At 45.6% G+C, this 26,262-nt stretch overlaps 1 protein-coding gene and 1 long non-coding RNA gene across 2 annotated transcripts in view; both read right to left on the bottom strand.

Annotated features, from left to right (window-relative positions):
- LOC138683504 (uncharacterized) overlaps nt 1–26,262 on the bottom strand; it is a 612,710-nt gene that overhangs the window by 334,184 nt on the left and 252,264 nt on the right. The window lies entirely within an intron of this gene.
- LOC138683498 (zinc finger SWIM domain-containing protein 6-like) overlaps nt 1–26,262 on the bottom strand; it is a 158,066-nt gene that overhangs the window by 32,667 nt on the left and 99,137 nt on the right. The window contains exons 3-4 of the mRNA XM_069775393.1: nt 25,291–25,439; nt 24,610–24,760 (exon numbers count right to left, since the gene is read on the bottom strand). Coding sequence (XP_069631494.1) covers nt 24,610–24,760; nt 25,291–25,439 — 300 coding nt within the window. The remainder of the gene's footprint in view (nt 1–24,609; nt 24,761–25,290; nt 25,440–26,262) is intronic.

Here is a 26,262-nt window from a genome sequence, read left to right as displayed (position 1 = left end):
TGCATAGCCAGCAAGAAGGCTGGAGGGGCACAAGAAGTTGGGAGGGGACACAGCCAGGGCAGCTGACCCAAACTGGCCAAAGGAGTATTCCATACCATGTGATGTCATGCCTAGTATATAAACTGGGGGAAGTGGAGCTGGGAGGGATCCCTGCTCAGGAACTAACTGGGCATCAGTTGGCTGGTGGTGAGCAATTGCATTGTGCATCACTTGTTTTGTAAACTCCCATCCTTTTATTAGTATTGTCATTTTATTATTATTTTTATTATTATTATTATTAGTTTCTTCCTTTCCGTTTTATTACACTGTTCTTATCTCAACCCACAAGTTTTACTTGTTTTTTTCCCAATTCCTTCCCCCATCCCACTGGGTGGGGGGGAGTGAGTGAGCAGCTGCGTGGTGCTTAGTTGCTGGCTGGGGTTAAACCATGACACCAAGAAATTGCTTTTCCTAGAAATATTATGCTATCTTGTCAGGGCTGCTGTGTAGCAGCCCTGCTTTGGGTCAGTGTTTCCTCATTTACAATACCTGTATAATCAGTGGCTGAAACTTGGCCTTTGCCTTGGAATTTTACGTTTAATATACTTATACTTAAGATCAATCCATTCATTTGCAAAATTAAAATATGCAAGAAACTGATGCACGTTTGACATGTCTTTGCTTTTCCCATGAATGCATGTCTCTTTCTTAAAAAACTAAAACCCCAAAAGCTACCAGGTTAGTAACATTTGATTATTTCAAAGAAAGTGGAGCCAGGTAATTAAGATCATTCCCTTTGTGCAACAGACAAATCAGCTTCAGCACTTGCTGCACACCTGCCACTGTGCCCCATTTGAGCCTAATCAATTCTATTACAAAAGCATCATTTTCCAGCATTGGAAGTGCCAGAATAGTAACAATAATAGGAGACAGAACCTATGACCCCTTTAAAATAGAAGTGTCATCAAAGGATTTTAAAGCGGTTTACATCTGGTTTTTAAACACATGTACACTTTCACTAGGACAGTCACTTGGAAACCTTAAAGAAGGTAGTATATGATATTCATTGCTTCTCAACAAGAAGGACAAGTGCCTTCAGAATGACTGGCAAAGCCACCTCGCTCCTCCAGGAATGGTGAGATCTCCATTAGAACAAAGCATAATCAGAAGTCCCACTGGAGAATGCTTCAGATACCAACAAGTGGCTGAGATAGACAGGAGAAGCTTATGCATTAAAATGTGGAGAGTACCTAGCTGGAAGTACAGAATATCTTTTAAGTTCTCCTCAACTTCATGAAATACGAGAACCAACAGAGATCAGGATCAGCATGAGGAAAACCAATAACAAGTTTGCCAATTTTACCCACTGCCCTGCCTTGCAAGAGCTCTCTGGATATACCCTCTTCCCCGTGTGTATTGGGTCTGGCTGGAATGGAGTTAATTTTCCCCATAGAAGCCCTCATAGTGCTGTGCTCTGCATTGGTAGCTAGAAAGGTGTTGATGACACACCAGTGTGTTGGCCACTGCTGAGCAGTGCTCACACAGCATCAAGGCTGTCTCTCCAACATTTCCCCCCCTCACCCCCAAAGGCCATTAGGCTGGGAGTGGGCAAGATCTTGGGAGGGGACATAGCCAGGACAGCTGACCCAAACTCACCAAAGGGATATTCCATACCATATGACATCTGCTCAGCATTAAAAGCTAAGAGAAGGGAAGGGGGGCATTCATTATTTTACATTTGTCTTCCGGAGCGACCGCTATGTGTACTGAAGCCCTACTTACCAGGAAGTGGCTGGACATTGCCTGCTGATGGGAAGTAGAGAATAAATCTTTTGGGTTTTCCTTTGCTTTATTAAACTGCCTTTATCTTGACCCATGAGTTCTTTCCCATCTTATTTTCTCTCCCCCCATCCTGCTGAGGAGGGGAACAATAGAGTGGCTTGGTGGGCACCTGGCAGCCAGCCAAGGTCAACCCACCATACCATGACACAACCATCATATTTTTGTTCCATAAGAAACTAATCCTTGACTCACAAAACAGGTCTCTTCCCCCTTAAACCGTTTTTAAATATAAAAACTGAGGAAATTATTAGAAATGTTTGTTTTGAAACATGCAAATTATGTGAAGTTTCTTCACCGTGAAGGCAAGCAAGAAGATATAAAGATATTGAAAATGGTAGTTCACAAAAAAATATCTGATCCTGTAATCTACATGTTGACAAGCTGTTGGGCTCCCTCACTCTACCAAGTAGAAGATACTTGTCTTAGATTTTTCTACTTGACTGCTTTCATCAGGTTAAGCATCTGGGATTTAGTTTAGAGTTTCAGCTTTATTAAGCTGTCACAAGAGCAGCCTCGCTTTGATAACAGTAGCTGCTCCAGTTATGGCTTGGTTTAGGGTTGACAAGTATAATGATTCATTCGTGGCACATGCGAAGCAATAAAAGGTTGTTTTGCATTACAGCTTTAAAAACGTGGGCACTTTTTTCATTTAATTTGTCACTTAGCTTTTGCTAAGAGGACATTTAAATTGCAGTAAAAGGCAAATGGGGCTTTTAGTTTAAATGTAATCCCCATATTTAAATGATCTGTAATGATGCAGCGTTCAAGTGGGAACACTATTGTTTCACAGTGGGCCCTGATGGTGACATGTGACATTTGTATTCAGGTCCTGTGTTATCCACGTGGCTAAAGGGCTTCCAATTTCATTTCACAGCCAGAAGCCTACAGAAAACACCAATTAACTTGCAGATCCCATTTGCCAACAAAACTCAGCCTCTTCTCAGTGTCTGGCATCTGGCAGTGCTCAACATTTTAATTCCAAAGCAGAGCCTTGCAGCCATCATGATCCCTGGGCTGGGGCACAAAGTCAAATTTTCCCCTTTTATTAAGGAAATTTTTTCACTTTCGTAAAGAACAAGAAACTTTTACTTAATTTTTGATGGATGAATATTAACGAATTACTGTTGTAGTAAGATTGCATGGACCATTTTTTCTCCTCTAGAGTACAAAGAAGGTTAACTGACCTTTTCTTCAAATCTGAGATCTCAGTTCAACAGCCATCAGCAGATATTTACTGTGCATTTCCATATTCCTCCATTTTACCAATGCAATTTAATTAAAAAGACAAACCAAGGGGCTTCAGAGAGTTAATCATTCTGATATACTTAATTCTTCAACCATGGTCACCGAGAGTTAAACACATTAAGATCAGCATGTGAAATTTACCTACCTAGACACCATTTAAACAGCAACAACATAAAAAATTCCAACTCCACTCTAAACTCTGGAAAGCGCATTCATGTATTACTGTGGCAAGTTGGAAGTGTTCACCAGTGCATCACTGAAGCTGCATCTAAATTCTTCTAGCATGAGAAGTACATGAGCAAGTCTTATAGCTTTGACCTGTAATCTTAATCTTTCCAATACTACACCTTTGGAGCATTTAGCTCAACCTATTCTTTGATGTACAATAGGGGAATCTGCTTAGCACAATTATATTCTTCCTCCTGATCTAGAGGCTTTAAAATGCAACAAAATGCCTTACACGTAACTAGCTAGTTAACTTGAGGCCTTTGAATCATAAATTACTTACAGAATTAGGACTTTGTATTAGAAAATTGCTAGGCTCATGCTTAGATGTGAAGTATTTAATTTTGGGTTTTAAATAAGCATCTTCAAACATACAAACCCAATCTGACTTCTACTGAAGTCAACACAATTTACCATAAACTTTAGCAGGAACTCTGATCAGAGCCCAATGTGTCCTTCCAGTATCCTTGGCCAATGCTCAATGCCAGGCAGGAAGCATCAGTTAAGTTCTAATGAAAGGCTCAAGCGACCCAGTCAAGGAGCAAAACTGAAGTTATTTAAGTATGCTTAAAAACCTATGCCAAAATGGAACTGACAAAGTGGCCATATGCCTAGCAGTTGGCAGACAGCATACCAATGCAAGCAAGCCTTTATTAAGCAAAGTCTACATTTACATACTTTACATGTCCTAAAAATCTCCATAACTACCATGTTGCTATCTATCTGTGAAATAAATGAGATTATAGATAAAGCATTTTTTTTAAAAAAGACATACATATATGCCACTCCCAGATTACTCTGAATAGATAATACAAGTTAAGTATGCAAAGGCCTGTCCCACTCCCTTTATTGATATTTTAGTTCTCTGACATCCTAGAAGATGACAAGATAGGAAACCAACATTATTTCAGAACATAACGATATCATTGCTCCCTTAAACCCAATGTCTGAGTTCTCTGCCACTACTAGCACAGATCAAGGGTCGCCAGGGACTTCCTGCTCTTCCTTCTGTAGTTTGCTATCGTAACTCTGGTCTCCCTTAAAGCTTCCTTCAACTTTTGCACATTCACATGCATGTTTCACCTGGAAAAAGGGATGTGTTTACCTAGAGTGAAACTCAAGGTGAAATCCTAGCAAAAACATGGCAGTAGCTTCTAATTTTCACACAAGGTAGGAGTCAAGTTGGAGAGATTCATCCAATTAACAGAAATTTTCAGAGAACTTGCTAAGCATGAGTGGAAGGAATCCTACTGGTGTGGGGAAGAAATGGACAGGTTACCAACATAAACACAAGCTGGAGGTGGAAGAACCAAATTAAGTTCTATCCTTAGCCTACTGCACACCTGAAGTGATTGAAATGTATTTGCAATTGAAACTGTGGTACACGATCAACATATTTTGATAGAGGAAGCAGAGCAGTTCAGGACTGAAAAAACAGGGCCTGCCTCAGATTGCAAATACAGCAACTGAGGTAGTGGTGAGGCTGGACGTTGCACCGCGGCTTTTTGGGAGTGGCAACTACAATTCTGATTAAACAGAGGTAAACTAATCAATTCGATTAATCTAAAATATTGCTTATTTAATGCTGCAGGCAGAGAGATTCCACCTTCAGATAGGTGCTGTCAAGAAGATGACGTTAATATGTGTCCTGGGTTTGGCTGGGATAGAGCTAATTTTCTTTCTAGTAGCTGGTATAGTGCTATGTTCTGGGTTCAGTATGCGAAGAATGTTGATAACACTGATGTTTTCAGTTGTTGCTAAGTAATGTTTAGACTAAGTCAAGGATTTTTCAGCTTCTCATGCCCAGCCAGCAAGAAGGCTGGAGGGGCACATGAAGTTGGGAGGGGACAAAGCCAGGGCAGCTGACCCAAACTGGCCAATGGGGTATTCCATACCATGTGACGTCATGCCTAGTATATAAACTGGGGGGAGTTAGCCTGGGAGGGATCCCTGCTCGGGAACTAATTGGGCATCAGTTGGCGAGTGGTGAGCAATTGCATTTTGCATCACTTGTTTTGTATATTCCAATCCTTTTATTATTATTGTCATTTTATTATTGTTGTTATTATCATTATTAGTTTCTTCCTTTCTGTTCTTTTAAACTGTTCTTATCTCAACCCATGAGTTTTACCTTTTATTTCCCCCTGATTCTTTCCCCCATCCCACTGGGTTGGGGGGAGTGAGTGAGTGGCTGCGTGGTGCTTAGTTACCATCTGGGGTTAAACCACAACAATATGGAACTGATGAAACAAGAAGAGGAGCCGCTAAGAAAATTTAACAAAACCATTTAGGTTTATTGGCAGCATGTGGTAAGACTGCTACAGATAACAGATGGAGAACATATTTCTGCCTCTCCTGCCACCTACCAGCTCAAACCACATAAGCAACAAAGCATGAGACCCTCCAGTTTTCAGTATGGTGGGATACAATTTTGCTGTATACATGTCCAGCTTGGCAAAAAGCATTATTCCCCAACAAGCCAAGGCATCAAAAAAATTACATACCAAGAGGGTTGGTATACCTGAAGGCGAAGTACTTATATCTATACTCTCTGACAGAGCTTTGCCTGCTCTGATATTAAGGCTTTCCACCACAGAAGTCTATAATATCAACTATAGACAGCTAGTGCTTTATTAGCCTAATGCTTCATTTAGAATGAACATAATTGATGCTAAACAGGTTATATCCAGTCTTAGCCCCATCAGACAACATGCAATCAATCATGGTCATCTTTAACATTTAACAGTGGAAAACATAAGTTTTGCTTTTGACTTGTCCTTTCTAAATGAAGCATGTCATTCTTGCTTGGATTTAATTTCATTTAGCTTGATTTTGGTCCTTTAAAATGTACCAAGAGCATTATGGATTTTGGCTTTGTTCTCCACAGTGTTTACATATTGTCACAAGGAGTGTCATCAGTAAGTTTTGTGTTGTTTTGTTGTTTTTTGGTTGGGGTATTTTTGGTTTTTTTGTTTTGTCTTGTTTTGTTGGATTTTTTAAAAAAAAAATATATATTTATTTTAATATTCCATGCCACATAAGTCAGGAATAGCAATATTGACCAGAACACATCTCAAGACAGACTCCTGGAAGTCTAGACCTGAAGTGTCTTTCCAGATTGAGAGCACGGGTAACTACACCAAGTTCCATGAATCACAAGGCAATTCCGTTTAGGCTGTGTGTCTTCAACTTGCTTTGAGAAAGCCTCCAAAACAGCATTGTCCTGGGTTCAGCTGGGATAGAGTTAATTTTTACAGGAACCTGGGAGGTGGGGGGCATAGCTGGGGCAGCTGACCTGAACTGGCCAAGGAGCTATTCCATACCATGTGACATCATGCTCAGTATATAAAGGGGGAGCGGGCCGGGGGGTGGGCTCTTCTTTTCGGTGGGGGAAGTGGCAGAGCGTCGGGTCCCGGGTGGTGAGCAGTTGCACTGTGCATCACTCTTTTTGTATACTTTTTCATTAGTACCGTTGTTGTTGTTGCAATTTCTTTGTGTTGTTCCAGTAAACTGCCTTTATCTCAACCCTCGAGGTTCCAGGTTTGGTTTTTTTTTCCTCTCCTCCGTCTTCCCCCCATCCCACCGGAGGGGGGCGGGAGGAGTGAGCGAGCGGCCGCGTGGTCCTTTGTTACCAGCTGGGCTGAAACCACGACAGTCCTTTTTTGGCGCCCAACGTGGGGCACGAAGGGTTGAGATAACGACAGATCTGGCCAGAGCGTGTTGAAACAAATTTGTCATACGCATTTCTTATACTAGATAAATAGATGTTAGTCACAATGCTGATTCAGCTGTTTACATGGTGGCGTTTTGTAAGTTCTTATATGCTTTATGTATTGCCTGTAGTTGCGTATCTCATCTCTGGGAGAGTGATTGGGATTATCATTTTGCTGTACTGGGCAATGTCGACTTGTGAAATGATTACATCACTGGTCATGAGGTTAAGCTGTTATCTGTATGAGGCAGTGATATCATTTCCAGACTTTGGGCACCTTCTGTCGGATTTTATTGGTAATTACACCCAACCCATGGGGAAGTCAGGGGGGGATACTTCCCCCCATCCGTTCCCCTCCTTTTTCTCTTTCCAACTAATTACAACAGTTTTCGAGAATTTTGAATATCCTTGGGATGCGCAAGCCTGTGTGCTGTTAGTGCTATGCCTCCTGACTATGTTTCAGGTCTTGTCTAGGGCTACAAAGAGGCTCTTTAAGAGTACCACCCAGAGATCTGTCCCAAAGCTGGATATTCATGGGTGGCACGGCATGTGGGAGGATGTGGGCAGGTATCTAGAGAACTTCTCACCTCCAGTGACTTGGAAGTTCACTCCCGAACAACTGCAGAACCCTCATGAAGTGATAGAATTTTTGAAAGGAAAATGCTGTGGCTATCCCAGAGACACACAACTCACTACACTGTGCTGGGCCCTGGCCGGTATCTACCAAACCCTGCTTGATACTATGCAGCACCCCCAGGGGGAAAAGGGGGAAAAGATGGAAAACAAGACAACATGCACCGTGGCTGCCCCAACCCCGACAACATGCACCATGGCTGCCCCAACCCCGACAACATGCACCGTGGCCGCCCCTACCACGACAACAGGTACCATGGCTGCCCCTACCCCAGTGACAGATACTGCCACTAAACCAGAGAACCAACCTGTGCCAGTATCAGTTGCCCCTGTACAGAAAAAGAAACACACAAAGAAATCAGTTCGCTCAGTGAGAGATGAAGATGAACCAGGGTCATCGCGAGAACAGGAGGAAGAGGCAGAACCTGAAATAATTACCCGATCTCTATCCCTGAGTGAGTTGCGTGACATGCGAAAAGATTTTAGCCGCCACCCAGGTGAGCACATTGTTACCTGGCTGCTCCGATGCTGGGATAATGGGGCTAGTAGTGTGGAATTAGAGGGTAAGGAAGCCAAGCAGTTGGGATCTCTGTCTAGAGAAGGGGGCATCGACAAGGCAATTGGGAGAAAAACACAAGTCCTCAGCCTCTGGAGGCGACTTCTGTTAGGTGTAAAGGAAAGATACCCTTTCAGGGATGAAGTTACATGTCACCAAGGCAAGTGGACCATCATGGAGAGAGGTATCCAGTACCTGAGGGAATTAGCTGTGCTGGAGGTGATTTATAATGATCCAGAAAATGCGCAGTCACCCACAGATCCAGATGAAGTCCAATGCACACAACCGATGTGGCGGAAGTTTCTACGAAGTGCACCACCAACCTATGCCAACTCATTGGCAGTAATGTCCTGGAAAGAAGGCTATGGACAAACGGTGGATGAATTGGCTGTCCAACTCCGGCAATATGAAGGAAGTCTCTCTTCCTCCCTACGGGCCTGTGTCTCAGCTGTAGAGGAATTGTCCCGAGAGTTCCAGCAATTCAAAGTAGATATGTCCTCCTCCTCACCTGTACAGGCCCGCATTGCAGTTATTGGGAGTAAGCGTTCCTCTGCCCAAGAGAGAGGAGAGAGAAAGTACACACGACGGGCTAACCTGTGGTTTTACCTGCGTGACCATGGAGAGGACATGAGGAAGTGGGATGGAAAACCTACCTCAGTCTTGGATTCACGGGTACGGGAGTTGCGAGAAAAAGCAACCAGAAAAGAAGATTCTTCTTGGAAAACTGCTGCTCCAGTTTCCCGTGAGCAGTCCCCCGGGCGCAGTAGATGGGCCGATCTCATTTCTGATCCTCTTGAAGGGACTTCTGATTCACATGTGCAAAAAGTGGGTAACAGATATTCTAACCAGGATTAGAGGGGCCCTGCCTCCAGCCAGGTGGAGGAGAGGGACAACCGAGTCTACTGGACAGTGTGGATTCGATGGCCTGGCACGTCAGACCCACAGGAATATAAGGCTCTAGTAGACACTGGTGCACAATGTACCCTAATGCCATCAAGTTATAAAGGGGCAGAACCCATCTGTATCTCTGGTGTGACAGGGGGATCCCAAGAGCTAACCGTATTGGAAGCCGAAATGAGTCTAACCGGGAATGAGTGGCATAAACACCCCATTGCAACTGGCCCAGAGGCCCCGTGCATCCTTGGTATAGATTATCTCAGAAGGGGGTATTTCAAGGACCCAAAAGGGTACCGTTGGGCCTTTGGTATAGCTGCATTGGAGACGGAGGAGATTGAACAGCTGTCTACCCTGCCTGGTCTCTCCCAGGACCCTTCGGTTGTGGGGTTGCTGAAGGTTGAAGAACAACAGGTGCCAATTGCTACCACAACGGTGCACCGGCGGCAATATCGCACCAACCGAGACTCCCTGATCCCCATCCATAAGCTGATTTGCCAATTGGAGAGCCAAGGAGTGATCAGCAAGACTCACTCACCCTTTAATAGTCCCATATGGCCCGTGCGGAAATCTAATGGGGACTGGAGACTAACAGTAGATTATCGTGGGCTGAATGAAGTCACGCCACCGCTGAGCGCTGCTGTGCCAGATATGTTAGAGCTTCAATATGAACTGGAATCAAAGACAGCTAAGTGGTATGCCACAATTGACATTGCTAATGCATTTTTCTCCATTCCTTTGGCAGCGGAGTGCAGACCACAGTTTGCTTTCACTTGGAGGGGTGTCCAGTACACCTGGAATCGACTGCCCCAGGGGTGGAAACACAGCCCCACTATTTGCCATGGACTGATCCAGACTGCACTAGAAAAAGGTGAAGCTCCAGAGCACCTGAAATATATTGATGACATCATCATATGGGGCAGCACGGCAGAAGAAGTTTTTGAGAAAGGGAAGAAAATAATCCAAATCCTTTTGAAGGCTGGCTTTGCCATAAAAGAAAGTAAGGTCAAGGGACCTGCGCAGGAAATCCAGTTCTTAGGAGTAAAATGGCAAGACGGGCGTCGTCAGATCCCTGCGGACGTGATCAACAAAATAGCAGCTATGTCCTCACCGACTAATAAAAAGGAAACACAGGCTTTCTTAGGTGTTGTGGGCTTTTGGAGAATGCATATTCCAAATTACAGTCAAATTGTAAGTCCTCTCTACCAAGTTACCCGGAAGAAGAACGATTTTAAATGGGGGCCTGAGCAACGACAAGCCTTTGAACAAATTAAGCGGGAGATTGTTCATGCAGTAGCTCTTGGGCCAGTCCGGACAGGACCAGATGTTAAAAATGTGCTCTACACTGCAGGGGGGGAGAATGGCCCTACCTGGAGCCTCTGGCAGAAAGCACCTGGAGAGACCCGAGGCCGACCCCTGGGGTTTTGGAGTCGGGGATATCGAGGATCCGAGGCTCGCTATACTCCAACTGAAAAAGAGATATTGGCAGCATATGAAGGAGTTCGAGCTGCCTCAGAAGTGGTTGGTACTGAAACACAGCTCTTCTTAGCACCCCGACTGCCAGTGCTGGGCTGGATGTTCAAAGGGAAAGTTTCCTCTACACATCACGCGACTGATGCCACGTGGAGTAAGTGGATTGCACTGATCACACAACGGGCTCGCATAGGAAACCCCAGTCGCCCAGGAATTTTAGAAGTGATCACGGACTGGCCAGAAGACAAAGACTTTGGAATGTTGCCAGAGGAGGAGGTGACACGGGCTGAAGAGGCCCCGCTGTATAATAAACTGCCAGAAAATGAGAGGCAATATGCCCTGTTCACTGATGGGTCCTGTCGCATCGTGGGAAAACATCGGAGGTGGAAGGCTGCTGTATGGAGTCCTACACGACTAGTTGCAGAAACTGCTGAAGGAGAAGGTGAATCGAGTCAGTTTGCGGAGGTGAAAGCCATCCAGCTAGCATTAGATATTGCTGAAAGAGAAAAGTGGCCAGTGCTCTATCTCTATACTGACTCATGGATGGTGGCAAATGCCCTATGGGGGTGGCTACAGCAATGGAAGAAGGGCAACTGGCAACGCAGAGGTAAACCCATTTGGGCTGCCGCACTGTGGCAAGATATCGCTGTTCGGATAGAGAAGCTAGTGGTAAAAGTACGTCATGTAGATGCTCATGTACCCAAGAGTCGGGCCACTGAAGAACATCAAAACAATCAGCAGGCAGATCAGGCTGCCAAGATTGAAGTGTCTCAGGTGGACCTGGACTGGCAACGTAGGGGTGAGCTATTTATGGCTCGGTGGGCCCACGATACCTCAGGCCATCAGGGGAGAGATGCAACATATAGATGGGCTCGAGATCGAGGGGTGGACTTGACCATGGACACTATCGCACAGGTCATCCACGAATGTGAAACATGTGCCGCAATTAAGCAAGCCAAGCGGCAAAAACCCCTGTCGCATGGGGGGCGATGGCTGAAATATAAACAGTGGGAGGCCTGGCAGATTGACTATATCACACTCCCACGAACACGCCAAGGCAAGTGCCATGTGCTTACAATGGTGGAAGCAACCACTGGATGGCTGGAAACATACCCTGTGTCCCATGCCACTGCCCAGAACACTATTCTGGGCCTTGAAGAGAAAATTTTATGGCAACACGGCACCCCAGAAAGAATCGAGTCGGACAACGGGACTCACTTCCGAAACAACCTCGTAGATACCTGGGCCAAAGAACACGGCATTGAGTGGGTATATCACATCCCTTATCACGCACCGGCCTCCGGAAAAATCGAACGATACAACGGACTGCTGAAAACTACATTGAGAGCGATGGGGGGTGGGACTTTCAAACATTGGGATACACATTTAACAAAAGCCACCTGGTTAGTTAATACTAGAGGATCCGCCAATCGGGCTGGCCCCGCCCAACCAAGACTTCCACATACTGTAGAAGGCGATAAAGTCCCTGTAGTGCGCATGAGGAGTATGTTAGGAAAGACAGTCTGGGTTAGTCCTCCCTCAAGCAGAGGCAAACCCATTCAAGGGGTTGTTTTTGCTCAGGGACCTGGGTACACCTGGTGGGTGATGCAGAAGGATGGGGAAGTTCGATGTGTACCTCAGGGAGATTTGATTTTGGGAGAGAATAGCCAATGAATTGGGCTGTATGATACCTAACTGCTAAATACCCTGCCAATGCATGTCATTGTATCTATAGTGTCTATATGCCATATCAAGGGTATTACTGTAAGAATTACCCAAATGACTGCGGGATGGACTTTGAAACTAAGCCAAGTACAACAGCGACAGAACTTGAACTGACACCCAGCAATTTCCTCAAGATCAACATCCTCGACCTGCAGAACAAGGGCGTGAGTTGCACCAAATGTACTAGCCACAAGTTCCAGAGGCAGCATACAACAACCCACCATCTCACACCATCTCTCTTATCCTGAAGAACTGTTACAACAGATGGAGCCCCAAAGTCATGGACTAAATAAAATCAATGGACACATTAGAGGAATAGCCCATACGCTAAAGGAATACCATTCGCGTGTGTGTGTGTGTGCGGGGGGACGACGGGGACGGACGCAAGTCCATATACTTATATATATAAGACAAGGAAGTGGTAGTGGTCGATTGGAAAATGTAAGATCTGGGCATGATGTAGATGGTATAGAATAAGGGGTGGATAATGTCCTGGGTTCAGCTGGGATAGAGTTAATTTTTACAGGAACCTGGGAGGTGGGGGGCATAGCTGGGGCAGCTGACCTGAACTGGCCAAGGAGCTATTCCATACCATGTGACATCATGCTCAGTATATAAAGGGGGAGCGGGCCGGGGGGTGGGCTCTTCTTTTCGGTGGGGGAAGTGGCAGAGCGTCGGGTCCCGGGTGGTGAGCAGTTGCACTGTGCATCACTCTTTTTGTATACTTTTTCATTAGTACCGTTGTTGTTGTTGCAATTTCTTTGTGTTGTTCCAGTAAACTGCCTTTATCTCAACCCTCGAGGTTCCAGGTTTGGTTTTTTTTTCCTCTCCTCCGTCTTCCCCCCATCCCACCGGAGGGGGGCGGGAGGAGTGAGCGAGCGGCCGCGTGGTCCTTTGTTACCGGCTGGGCTGAAACCACGACAAGCATCCAAAACCTTACTACAGCTAAGATATAGACAATTCCTTCACTCATACACTCACTGAATTCTCTTTTAGAGAAACAAATTCGATTTACCACTGTATTTTAAACAATTTAGGTTGTCTTTTATCTCTTTTATCTTCTATATGCTTACATACCAACTAGTTAGTAGTTTGTTCCAGTACCTTACATCTAGGAAAGCAATGCTGGTGGTTACTTAATATTATTCTTTCCACTCACCTACCCACTTTTAAAATATTGGTGACATTTACCTTCAAGTTGTTTTTAATTTCCCCTTCCTACCACAAATTCCTACAGATTTTGAGAACTTCTGAAGCAGCAGTTCAAAACTCTATCAGCAAGTTTCTGGAACACTTTAGAGCAAGTGTCTTCAGATTTTACCAGTTTAAATATTCCTTTCCGATTTCAGCCTGTGTTCCTCTCTCCGTTGTACAAATCACATATCTGGTCACAACTGACCTTTCCTATAAAGCAGTGTTAATTGTTATAGCCCTCTTATTTGATCTTCTTTCCTCCTCAGTAATAGACTTTTGCTTTCCTTTGTTGCTATCTTCTCATACTCTTAATGAATCTTCTATTTTGCCTTCTATTTTTCTCTAGTTGTGAATCGATTTCTTCCTTAACCTTTTGTGGTAGGTTGACCCTGGCTGGATGCCAGGTACCCACCAAAGCCGCTCTATCACTCCCCCTCCTCAGCTGGACAGGGGAGAGGAAATATAAGAAAAGGCTTGTGGGTTGAGATAAGGACAGGGAGAGATCACTCACTAATTACCATCATGGGCAAAATAGACTCAACTTGGGGAAAATAAACTTAATTTAATAGCCCATCAAACCAGAGGAGGGTAATGAGAAATAAAACCAAATTTTAAAACACCTTCCCTCCACCCCTCCCTTCTTCCCGGGAACAGCTTCACTCCTGGATTCTCTACCTACCCTGTGCAGGGGGAGAGGGAATGGGGGTTACGATCAGTTCATCACACGTTCTCTCTGCCGCTCCTTCCTCTTCAGGGGCAGGACTCATCACACTCTTCCCCTGCTCCAGCGTGGGGTCCCTCCCATGGGAGACAGTCCTCCACGAACTTCCCCAGCATGGGTGCTTCCCATGGGCTGCAGTTCTTCACAAACTGCTCCAGCATGGGTCCCCTGTGGGATCACAAGTCCTGCCAGAAAACCTGCTCCATGGGCTCCTCTCTCCACAGATCCACAGGTCCTGCCAGGAGCCTGCTCCAGCGTGGGCTTCCCACAGGGTCACAGTCTCCTTCAGGGTACATTCACCTGCTCTGGTGTGGGGTCCTCCATGGGCTGCAGGTGGAGATCTGCTCCACTGTGGACCTCCATGGGCTGCAGGGGGACAGCCTGCCTCACCATGGTCTTCACCATGGGCTGCAGGGGAATCTCTGCTCCGGCGCCTGGAGCACCTCCTCCCCCTCCTTCTTCATTGACGTTGGTGTCTGCAGAATTGTTTCTCTTACATGTTCTCACTCCTCTCTTCTGGCTACAGTTTCTGTGCCCCAGCAACTTTTTTTTCCTTCTGAAACATGTTATCCCAGAGGCGCTGTAGCATCCCAAAAATGGAGTGACTCAGGTTCGTGGATTTCCTTAGTCAGAATTAAGGTGAAATGACACCAGGGGAGTTCAAACAACAATCAACATTTATTCAACCTAGCTAACCTTGCCCAAGTACACGTGAACTTATCAATATGAACCTTGCATCATGTCATTAAGCCGCTGTTTGAAAAGAGAAGGGAGGTGTAGAAAAAGAAGCGGAAAAAGGAACATGCAACTGTGTCAGAAGGAGAGCCCTCCCGTTGAGTCACGAGGTTCAGAGCAGACCCCCTTGCTTTCTGGACTCCTTCTCAAAGAGGAGCCCAGGGGCGGCTAGATCCACTCCTAGTCTCAGACTTGGTCAACAGTTTATGTTTAAAAGGATGAGGTGTACGGACTGTGAAAAAGAGAGAAGAAAAAGAGGAGGGGGGGGAGAAGGAAAGAAAGAAGGAAGAAAAGGGTTTCACCAGTCCTGGGTCCAGCATTGGTCCAGCCAGCATAGAGATCCAGTTCCAGAGGGTGCGCACTGAGAACTCTTTCTCCCTTCTTTTATAGTGTGTTAGTCGGTGGTCTCGACACGCGCAGTTCACGTTCCCGGGGTTCTCTGGAATCGGTCGGTGAGCTTTGGGGGAGTTCATTGTGGAGTTGCCTCTCTTTCCCTGCTGGCATGACCACTTAAGATAGAAGCACAGTCCCATCCTCCGTGGGGCCCCCTCTTCCAGGTGCATACGCTGTGCTCCTTCTCCTGGTCGCTTAAGATAAGGAATTGTGGCTTTGGAGAAGCACGGTCCCACCCTCCATGGGGCCCTCTCCTCCGGCCACATTGTCCTGTTCACAAAACTCCAGCATTTTTACAGAGGCCGTCTTCTCCACCAAAGTTTTTAACGAATGTTTGAGACATTGACTATAATTTGTCAGACCATCACACCACCCCATGGCTCAGTCGCTGGACTTTGTTTCTTGTTCATATCATCTTCGTCTGTGGTGATTTTAATACAGCAGATAATAGGAGAAGAGAGAGAGACAGCTGAGGATAGCAAGCGGCTAATCATACATCTTACTATGGCAAGGCCTGCTATTAAACATATAAATCCAATTAATATCATAAGTCCAATATTTACAAGCCATTTTCCCCATCCCCTCAGTCCCAAAGACCCCAAAATGGAATATAGCCATGAGTTTGGACTCCAGCCATCAAACCAGTCTTTTGGCTGCACTGATTGAAATAATTCAGCTGTTTGATCAGCAATCTCTTTCATCTTTGCCCAGGCTTCTTCTATGGAGGTCGTGGCATTATAAATGGTAATACAACATTCAGATTCAGTCAAGGTTAACATACCACACACACCTTGTTCTTTTAACAATAACATATCTAAGGCTAAACGATTCTGTAATGCCATTTTTGATACTTGTTGCACTTGCAGATTTAGTTCCCCAAAGGCATATCGAGTCCAATTACTTAATACATGTACTTGCCAAGTTAGATTTTCTAGCACCCATTGGTGCCGAACAATAAACCCAGATGGCGCAAAGAATGCTTCTATCTCTAACGATACCTTCTGTCCCCAGGTATAATAATAATCGGGTTTTAGAATGCTTTGAATCCACTTCTGGGTGCTACTTGGGTCATCAAGTTCTTGTTTTTTCCTTTGAATAGGTGGTATGGTATTTTCAAAGATTTGCCTGGGGCACATAGTAGGAATTTCCAAACCACACCACAATCCAGCCTGTTTGATAACATTCAAGTGCGAGTACATTTTCCCATCTGAGCACCCCCAGACAGTCCCCTCAGGGGCGGCATACAAAGCGTTTTGACAAGTAGCTGCGTCTCCTCGGGGTATTTGATTATCCTCCCCCAACTTATGTCTTGGGAAGTGGTTAATGGGAATTCCACATTTTAGCCAGATATTAACATTATTGGTGATCTGATTACATTGGCTATCTCGGTTTCAGTATCCAAAATTAGGATATCCCCAACAGGTGCACATATCTCGAATTAAGGTTCTAACTTCCAAACTGATCCACATTTCAATGGGATTGCCAGCACCTGTGGTACAATCTATAATGTGGGTACAGTTTAACAAACGGGCATCACTGGGGTTGGGCGTGCCCACGAATTCTTTCTTTAATAAGTGAAGAGGTTGGTTTTTTTTTAACATGTGTTTCACTGACCATCCCCAAGCAGTGTGGGCGTTATTCATTAAAAGATATTGTCCCTTCCTGTCAGGTATGTGAACACACCAAGCTGAATCCCATCTTACATTATATTGTAATTCAAAAGGGGTAATTTCTGGGGAAGCAGGCCAAAAGGGCACTAGATTACAAGATATATTGTGATAAGAAGGGCAGCCTGTTATTCTCCACCAGGATGGAGAAGGTGGGAATCGTCTGGAATAGGCTTCCTTGAATCCTGGAGGACACGGTGGGCCATGACTAATACCAATTTTGCAACTGACCTCCAACCTCCATCGCTTACAAGTTTTGTTTATTAAGTCAGGCCACCCTGTGTCCTGAGGGATCTCATAGAAGGCTGCTTCATCTCACCACCATCTGCCAGAGGAGGTATAATCACTTCGATATTGATACTCAAACGGAGCATCTACTAACCCTATAATGCCATTGCTCATATTATATTTTCCAATATTGAGCTTCATGGGTATCAAACTGAATCTAATCCCCTGCTTGGCAGAAGTAGGAATCTGAATACAGATCCCCTGATCCGTTCTATTCCAGACATGTATGAATCCTTGTATCACTTCCCAAGCTACATTGGAGGTCCTTTCCCCTTGTCCAGATGCACCAAAGGCAAGAAAGGCAAGGAGGAAGGAGTTCCAAACTATCTTTCCCTGTTGTACCATAAAAATATCACAAACAAAATCAAACAAACAATACAGATAATGGCCCACTCATCAAGTGAAAACATAAGTCCTGCCGTGGGCTTCTGATAACCTGCAAAATATATACAAAAATAAACAATGATTAGAGGGATGGGATTGGAGATGTCAAGCAGTGCTGCTAGTGGTTGGGATCCATCCGAGAGGCTGAGGTGCACCCTCTAAGGCACTCATACAGCTTCTGTAAAACAACCTCGTACAGGCCACGTGCAGGATGTTTTACTTATTATAGATACATACAAACTAGCCTTAAACTTCAAGCTCTCTTGACTGGAATTGCTCTGATTAAAGCATCCGTAGATTAGCAGAATGTGCTCATTGTGCATAAAAGGCTAATAAGTTTATAGCGACCTCTTGCTCCTGTGTGGCAGCAAAGGAACATTGCCTGAACTTTGTGGCGAAGGAACCACATCCTAACGAGGTAAAAAAGCGACCTCTTGCTCTTACGTGGCATAGGTGCCACTGCAAGAACTCCAACTCGGTCTGCTGCCAAGCTCCCTATGTCCTCCCCCCAACTCAGGAATCCTGAGAAGTCAACACAGCATCACTAGTCAGAGTAACAAAAGTAACAAAGACATAAGCAAGCAACCAAGCAGCTATGGTCTTAGCACTATAGCAGAGGGTTGGGCTTATATTGTGCATCTTAACTGATATGCTTGTTAGAATCCAGCTAGTGGGATACAGAAAAAACATATTCCCATCAGCCATTTAACATCGGAACAACTTTAATTCAGGACATGAAAGCCCACTTAGAAGGATGGGACAATACATCGGGTATTGATACGATGCTCCTTCCCACAGGCATCTGTGGCTACCCAGACATAAAGGTTAAGGGGGGTCTTTAGGGTTAGGGGCACTTGCCCCACAGTGGGCAGTTCCACTAATACTGGTTGTCCAGCATAGTGGAGCAAGCGTACAGGGTCTTTGCCACCTTTCCTCCCTGGAACAATAGAAGGAGGTGTGGGACAGAATGCTAGGAGTCGGGGGCAGCCATTTGCCCCACACCAGCTATTGATTCAGTATACTGCTTCTGGTACTTGCGAGGCCCACCCTGGGTCATGGGGCCTCAGAGCTCGTTTTAGAAGTCCATTCGTTCTCTCCACAATACCATTAGCTTGAGGGTAGTAAGGGGTGTGAAAAACCCACTGGATTTCCTCACCCTTAGCCCATTCTTGCACCACTCCAGCAGTGAAATGGCTCCCATTATCAGATTGAATTGATTGAGGCTTGGGTAAGCAGCTAAACCATACTTTAAGACTTTTCACTGTATTTTCTCCTGTTGCTCTGGATACAGCTTCAGCTTGTGTTAGTCCTGATACCACCTCTACTCCTACTAACACATATCGTTTTCCCTCTGATACCCGAAAGGGGCCAATATAGTCAATTTGCCACGTTTGCCATAAACCTTTGTTTGTCTTTAAATGTAGGGGTTGCTCTTTTAAAGGGTTATATTTTTCCAAACTAACTCGACATTGGCCGCATGCAGAAATAACAGTGTTACATAATTCTTGTGTAACGGCCCATCCTCTACTAATAGCCTCTTTGTACAGGTCTTTACTCCCTGAATGGCCACGCTTCACGTGCAGCCACTCCAGAAGGTGTTCTCATTTCTCTGCTTCACCATCGATGGCAAGACTGGCTAGACGTGTTAAGGAATCTACTTGGTTATTTAGGAGGTGAGCCGGGTTATCTCCTGCCTGGTGTGCAGCAACCCAGCCTACCAAGAAAGATCTCTGCTTGGCGATATTCAGTATTTCTTCCCATTTGTCTCGTTGCCACACTGGCACTTGGTTTACTTTCCACTGGTTTTGTTCCCAAAATGGTAACCATTCAGTGCATCCTTTAAACACTGCATAGGAGTCAGTATAAATGTGTACTGGTTCTGTTGTCTCAGCTTCCTTAACGACTACGCTCCACACAGCAACTAACTCCCCTACTTGGGCACTACCCTCTCATGCTCCCCTGAATCAATATGTAATGCTACTGCTCGATACTTCCACATCTTTCCTTCCCTTTTTGCGGAAGCATCAGTGAACGACATGTTTTTTAAATGGGGTTTAAAATGAGGAGCCACTTTGATGTACAATGGAGGGGGTTCTGTATCTGGGTGATCAGAAAGGGGATCCTGTATTTGGAGCATTTTGGGTGTTCCCTCCTCTATCTGTCTAGTGTGACAGTAGTGGTCTAACTGGGCATACCACTTCCTTACTGTTTCTCGTTGAGCTACTCCTACAGGGGGAGGAGTTCTAGCCAATATTGGTTTCAGGATCTTAAAAGGTCCTCGCAAGATGATGGGCTGCTGCTGTATAATTGTCTCGGCTTCCTGTAAGGCTAGGTTAACCACAAAGAGTCCTTTCTCCCAAACTGAATACTGTTTTTCAGCATCCTTAAAGCTACACGAGAAAAACCCTATAGGATGAATAAGACCTTCAGGTCCATGCTGCCACATATGTATAGACAACCCATGAATTGCAAAACCCCATTCTATGTGGAGTGGGTCTGTTGGATGTATCGGCCCTAAGGCCTGGTAAATATCTGCTTCAAAAATTAATAATTTCAGAGCCTCTTCATGGACAGGTGTCCAGTCCCAAGCAGTTCTTTTACGGGTTAAATCATATAAAGGGTGAGCTATGATAGAAAAGTCGGGGATGCGTTTTCTCCAAAACACTAGCAAGCCTAGGGCATGCTGCAATTCTTTCTTATTTTCAGGCATTTTCACTTGTTCGAGGGTGGACAAGGTTTCGGGAGGTATACACACAGTCCCTCCTTTCCACCAGATACCTAAAAGTTTTACTTCAGGTGATGGGAGTTGCACCTTTTCAGCAGGAATTTGGAGCCCTAAATTCTCTAAGTGGCTAATGATTTGTCTCTGGGTTTGCCCCACCGCAGTGGTGTCTGGTCCTCCAATTAGTACATCATCAATATATTGATATACTCTTACTCCATCTTTAGGAGTGATCTGATTTAGTTCCTGGGCCAATGCATAGTGAGCAATGGTTGGTGAGTGGCAATAGCCTTGGGGAAGTCATGTAAATGTATATTGTACCCCTTCCCAGGTAAAGGCAAAGCGGTCCCTATCTGCTTCTTGTAAGGGAACCATAAAGAACATGTCTTTCACATCAATGGTTGCTAAAATCTGGTGACCCTGTTCTTGTATGGTTGCAATTAATTCTGCTATATTGGGAACCAGTATTGGCGTTCAAGCGTCAATAATCAATTGTCAATCGCCACTTCCCATTTGCCTTGCAGACTGGCCATACTGGGGAATTATAGGGTGAGTGCGTAGGAATAACTATCCCCTGTTCCCGTAACTCAGTTATCACTGAAGTGATCCCTTCCCTTGCTCCCAAAGGCAAAGCATAAGGTTTGACATTAACTATTTTTGAAGGGGGGAGAGTTGGTGCCAACTGCAAAAGCCTCACAGAGATTGCGGGACACCCAAATTTCCATTCTCTTCCCTTAGAGTCTACCCACGACCGGCCCTTTAAGAGGTCAAGTCCTAGAATATTGGTGGGTAGAGGACCTAGTATCATAGTAACCTCAACAGGGGACGAATCCCCTGGCAGCCAGCATTTAACCTTAGCTGTCAGCTGCGGCTGGGAGCTTCCGAAAACATCTGTGACCCATATCTGCTTCTTATCTGCAATTATTCCATTGCGGTTAGCAACATCCGCCCGGAGTGCTGACATCTGAGCACCCGTATCAACTAAAAAAGTTACTGGGGTCTTAAAGGGACCAAGGGGAAAAGTAATCAACAGGTCTCCTGTCTTATTTTCAGTGAGCCTCCTTAAATAAACCCACTGGCTGTCCCCCGGCTCACTTACTGGGGACAGCGTGTCTAGTTTCCCGTCCTGCGGACAGTCATACCTTCCTCTGGAGCAGTAGGTGTTTGGGGAGTGGGAGTTGCCAGCGACTGTGGATTCGCCCCCTTATAGTCTCGAATGTCTAACTCAGTATGGGGAGGCTCCTTGTTCTTGTCTTTCCACCCTAGGACCAACTTTTCTAGGACAGAGGTGGGCATGCCATTCATCACATCCCAGGGAATTCCCTTTTCTATCCCTTCTGCCCACAACAAGTTCCGCTGACCCCCATACGGCTTTTTGGTGTTTACAGTCTTAGATGGGGGAGGTCGGACAGGTCCTTCTATTCAGCAGATAGCAGGCTTAGCCCTGCTTTCTTCCCTTGTGAGACCCATTCTCCGGCCATAGTTAATCAATTCCTGTGCCACTTCCCCCCAGGTCAGGGCCCCTCCTGCATTCCGCCTGCCTCCTCTAGGTGCTATCACATCGCGTAATCTATCCTGCAGCTGGACAGCATATAATTTCAAAGAATCTGGTAAACCTTGGATTAGAGGAGTCATTCTATCGGGATTGGCATTTAACAACATCGGAGAGGGCTGTTGTGGCACTAATCGCCTATCATGCATTAATTGGAGACAAGCAGTTTTCTGTAAGCTCTCGGTTAACTGATTTATAGAAGGGGTGTCTATCCGTGTTGGTTCTCCGTGTTGGTTCTCCTCGTTCCATTTGGTCTATTCCCCCTGCCCAGTAAGCTGCCCGCTGCGTCAGAGACCACAGTTCCCTAGGATCATCGGCAGTTAGGAACGCTCCAGGCCCCCAATATCCTTGGGTATCATCTTCTGACAATAAAATCCGGTCGCCACCAGTTAATGACACCCTCCATGCATATTTTGTTTCAGTCTCCTTTGCTATTCGGCTAGACTTTTCCTGAATTTTAGATAATTCAGTGGCAGAATATGGTATCATCTTAACGGTCACATGTGGCACTCCACCATTTTGGCCATTGTCTATGGTTTCTGTCTTAATTAATAGCCTCATTGCTATCCCCTCATCCTCAGGATAAAAAACTTTTCTGGTACATTCTAACTCTTGATTTGGGTATAAAGATTTTTGCTGTTTCACTTGAACTACCTCTAGACCTTGCAGGTCTAAGTCCGGGTCAGATCGTTCGTCCACCTCGACTCGCAAAATTCTTTCCCGATCTAATGCATCAGACAAGGCGGCATGAAGCCGCTGCATTGTATTACGCTCAGCAGTTAACTACTCTTGCAGGACTTTAACTAAATCCTGCAGGGACTGAATCTTCTCCTTATCTGCCTGCTTAGCTCTCATTGTTTCCTGTCTGTCTTCCTGGGCTGCTATGAGTGCGGCCCCTAAAACTGCACACACTACAGCCTTCCCTTTTCCCGGGTAAAACCTGCCTTCTTTTGCTAGCTTCTCAGTTCTTCCTACAATAGATTTGGGTTGTGCCAGTGGTCTCGTGCCCAGGCTACTCCTTCTGGGGAAGGGTGGGCTTTATAGGCAGTTAGCTTCTCTAAAACAGGGTAACAGTCAGACACAGATGTTTCCCAGGTCACCATGCCTGCCACTGCTCAGATCCCTCCTGACTTATTGTTGAGAGATCCTTCCCAGATCCTCCCCATCCGTTCTCCGAGTGGAGGTCTGGTATCCCGTTAGAATCTCCCTTCCAACAAGGGAAATCCTGTCCGTGACACCAATTAAAATGTAGCATCCCAAAATTGGAGCGACTCAGGTTCATGGATTTCCTTAGTCAGAATTAAGGTGAAATGACACCAGGGGAGTTCAAACAACAATCAACATTTATTCAACCTAGCTAACCTTGCCCAAGTACACGTGAACTTATCAATATGAACCTTGCATCATGTCATTAAGCCGCTGTTTGAAAAGAGAAGGGAGGTGTAGAAAAAGAAGCGGAAAAAGGAACATGCAACTGTGTCAGAAGGAGAGCCCTCCCGTTGAGTCACGAGGTTCAGAGCAGACCCCCTTGCTTTCTGGACTCCTTCTCAAAGAGGAGCCCAGGGGCGGCTAGATCCACTCCTAGTCTCAGACTTGGTCAACAGTTTATGTTTAAAAGGATGAGGTGTACGGACTGTGAAAAAGAGAGAAGAAAAAGAGGAGGGGGGGGAGAAGGAAAGAAAGAAGGAAGAAAAGGGTTTCACCAGTCCTGGGTCCAGCATTGGTCCAGCCAGCATAGAGATCCAGTTCCAGAGGGTGCGCACTGAGAACTCTTTCTCCCTTCTTTTATAGTGTGTTAGTCGGTGGTCTCGACACGCGCAGTTCACGTTCCCGGGGTTCTCTGGAATCGGTCGGTGAGCTTTGGGGGAGTTCATTGTGGAGTTGCCTCTCTTTCCCTGCTGGCATGACCACTTAAGATAGAAGCACAGTCCCATCCTCCGTGGGGCCCCCTCTTCCAGGTGCATACGCTGTGCTCCTTCTCCTGGTCGCTTAAGATAAGGAATTGCGGCTTTGGAGAAGCACGGTCCCACCCTCCATGGGGCCCTCTCCTCTGGCCACATTGTCCTGTTCACAAAACTCCAGCATTTTTACAGAGGCCGTCTTCTCCACCAAAGTTCTTTAACAAATGATTGAGACACTGACTATAATTTGTCAGACTGTCACAGGCGCTACCACTGTCACTGATTGGCTTGGCCTTGGCCAGTGGTGGGTCTGTCTTAGAGCCGGCTGGTATTGGCTCTGTCATACATAGGGGAATGTTCTAGCAGCTTGTCATGGAAGCCACCCCTGTAGCCCCCCCCCCCACCCCGCTACCAAAACCTTGTCATGCAAACCCAATAGACCTTTACAGTTTAGTGCTAGTGGCTTATATACTTACCCTCAGTTGTGTAGCTACATTTCCACTTTATGCTTTATTCTTTTTAGATTCTCAGGTACTTACAACCTCTTGCAATCATACTTATTTCATACCATGCTGCTTCTCCTTCAACTGTAATTGTCTCATATAGTAGATCAGAAATTCAATTTCACCCAACCTTAACTGAACAAGCAAACCTGCAGAAAACTCTAACCTGCTTTACCTAGTACCAAATAAAATTTATCTCCATCCCAAATATGTTTCCTCATTATACACATGAACACCTAAATGATTTTGAAGTCTATGCATTTACCGAGTTCATCCCAGAGCTGCCTATATTTGTCAGTCATTGCAGTTCCTTGTTGTCTCCAAAGCGACAGACGAGGGTCAGCCATGAACTGTTCTGTTATCAACGTCAACATGCGAGCTCCATTTGAATCTCTCATCTTTAGCATCTCTCGCACCTAGGAAATGAGTCTTTTAATATAAACTTGAAAAAAACAAACCAAACCACAGTACAGGCAATATGCTGCAGTGTTAAACATTTAATCTCTGTTAAATAAGAGATGTAATTTATATATCTGATGTGAAATTTTCAAGTAGAAAAAAATAGTCTGCCTTCCCAATTTTAACAACAATTTTTACTTTCAGTATCCCATTGCAATTCTGCAAAAACACTTCTTCCACAAGTAATCCACAGGTGTATTATGCAAGCTGCTGCAAGACCATCATTTCTACAGGTTTCTCCAACATTTTGGGGGTAGGAAGGAAGAGAACAGCAAAACTGCAGACAGTTGAAATGTTACTTCATATCCTTAAACTGATCTCAAGACACACCAGATTGTGTTCCATTGCATTATTAACTTGCCATCATGTTCCCAAGTCTTTGTCTTGTTTTAGAACAAGAGGACTTTGACTAAGACATGAACAAGTACAGACTAGCTGGGGGAGTGGGTTGAGAGAAAAGAGGGAAGGTTTAGAGTACTCAACATACCTTTGCAAAAAGCAAATTGAGCTGCTTCCCTGATCCATGGTATCCGCCCTGGGAGAGGAAGAGTTTAACCTGTTCTTGGACCTGTTCCTCATCCAAATGCCAGCAGTTTTCATCATCTATGCTAGCACCTGCTGTTGGGTCAGGAGCACCTGCAAACAGCAAGAAGAGAAACCATTATGTTTGCGGTGGGTTAACCCTGGCTGGACACCAGGTGCCCACCAAAGCCATTCTATCACTCCCCCTCCTCAGCTGGACAGGGGAGAAAAAATATAACAAAGGGCTTGTGGGTTGAGATAAGGACAGGAGAGATCACTCAACCAATTACCGTCACGGGCAAAACAGACTCAACTTGGGGAAAATTAACTTAATTTATTGCTAATCAACCAGAGTAGGGTAATGAGAAATAAAACCAAATCTCAGGACACCTTCCCTCCACCCCTCCCTTCTTCCCGGGCACAACTTCACTCCCGGATTCTCTACCTACCCCCCGCCGGCAGCCTAGGGGGGTGGGGAATGGAGGTTGCAGTCAGTTCGTCACACGTTCTCTCTGCCGCTCCTTCCTCTTCAGGGGCAGGACTCATCACACTCTTCCCCTGCTCCAGTGTGGGGTCCCTCCCATGGGAGACAGTCCTCCACGAACTTCCCCAACGTGGGTCCTTCCCATGGGCTACAGTTCTTCACAAACTGCTCCAGCATGGGTCCTTTCCACAGAGTGCAGTCCTTCAGGCACAGACTGCTCCAGTGTGGGTCCCCCACGGGGTCACAAGTCCTCCAGAAAACCTGCTCCATGGGCTCCTCTCTCCACAGATCCACAGGTCCTGCCAGGAGCCTGCTCCAGCGTGGGCTTCCCACAGGGTCACAGTCTCCTTCAGGTGCATCCACCTGCTCCGGCGTGGGGTCCTCCATGGGCTGCAGGTGGAGATCTGCTCCACTGTGGACCTCCATGGGCTACAGGGGAACAGCCTGCCTTAC

The sequence above is a fragment of the Haliaeetus albicilla genome, chromosome W, assembly GCF_947461875.1.
Source record: "Haliaeetus albicilla chromosome W, bHalAlb1.1, whole genome shotgun sequence".
Classification (NCBI taxonomy): Eukaryota; Metazoa; Chordata; class Aves; order Accipitriformes; family Accipitridae; genus Haliaeetus; species Haliaeetus albicilla.
This window is presented reverse-complemented; position numbering and strand designations above follow the sequence as displayed.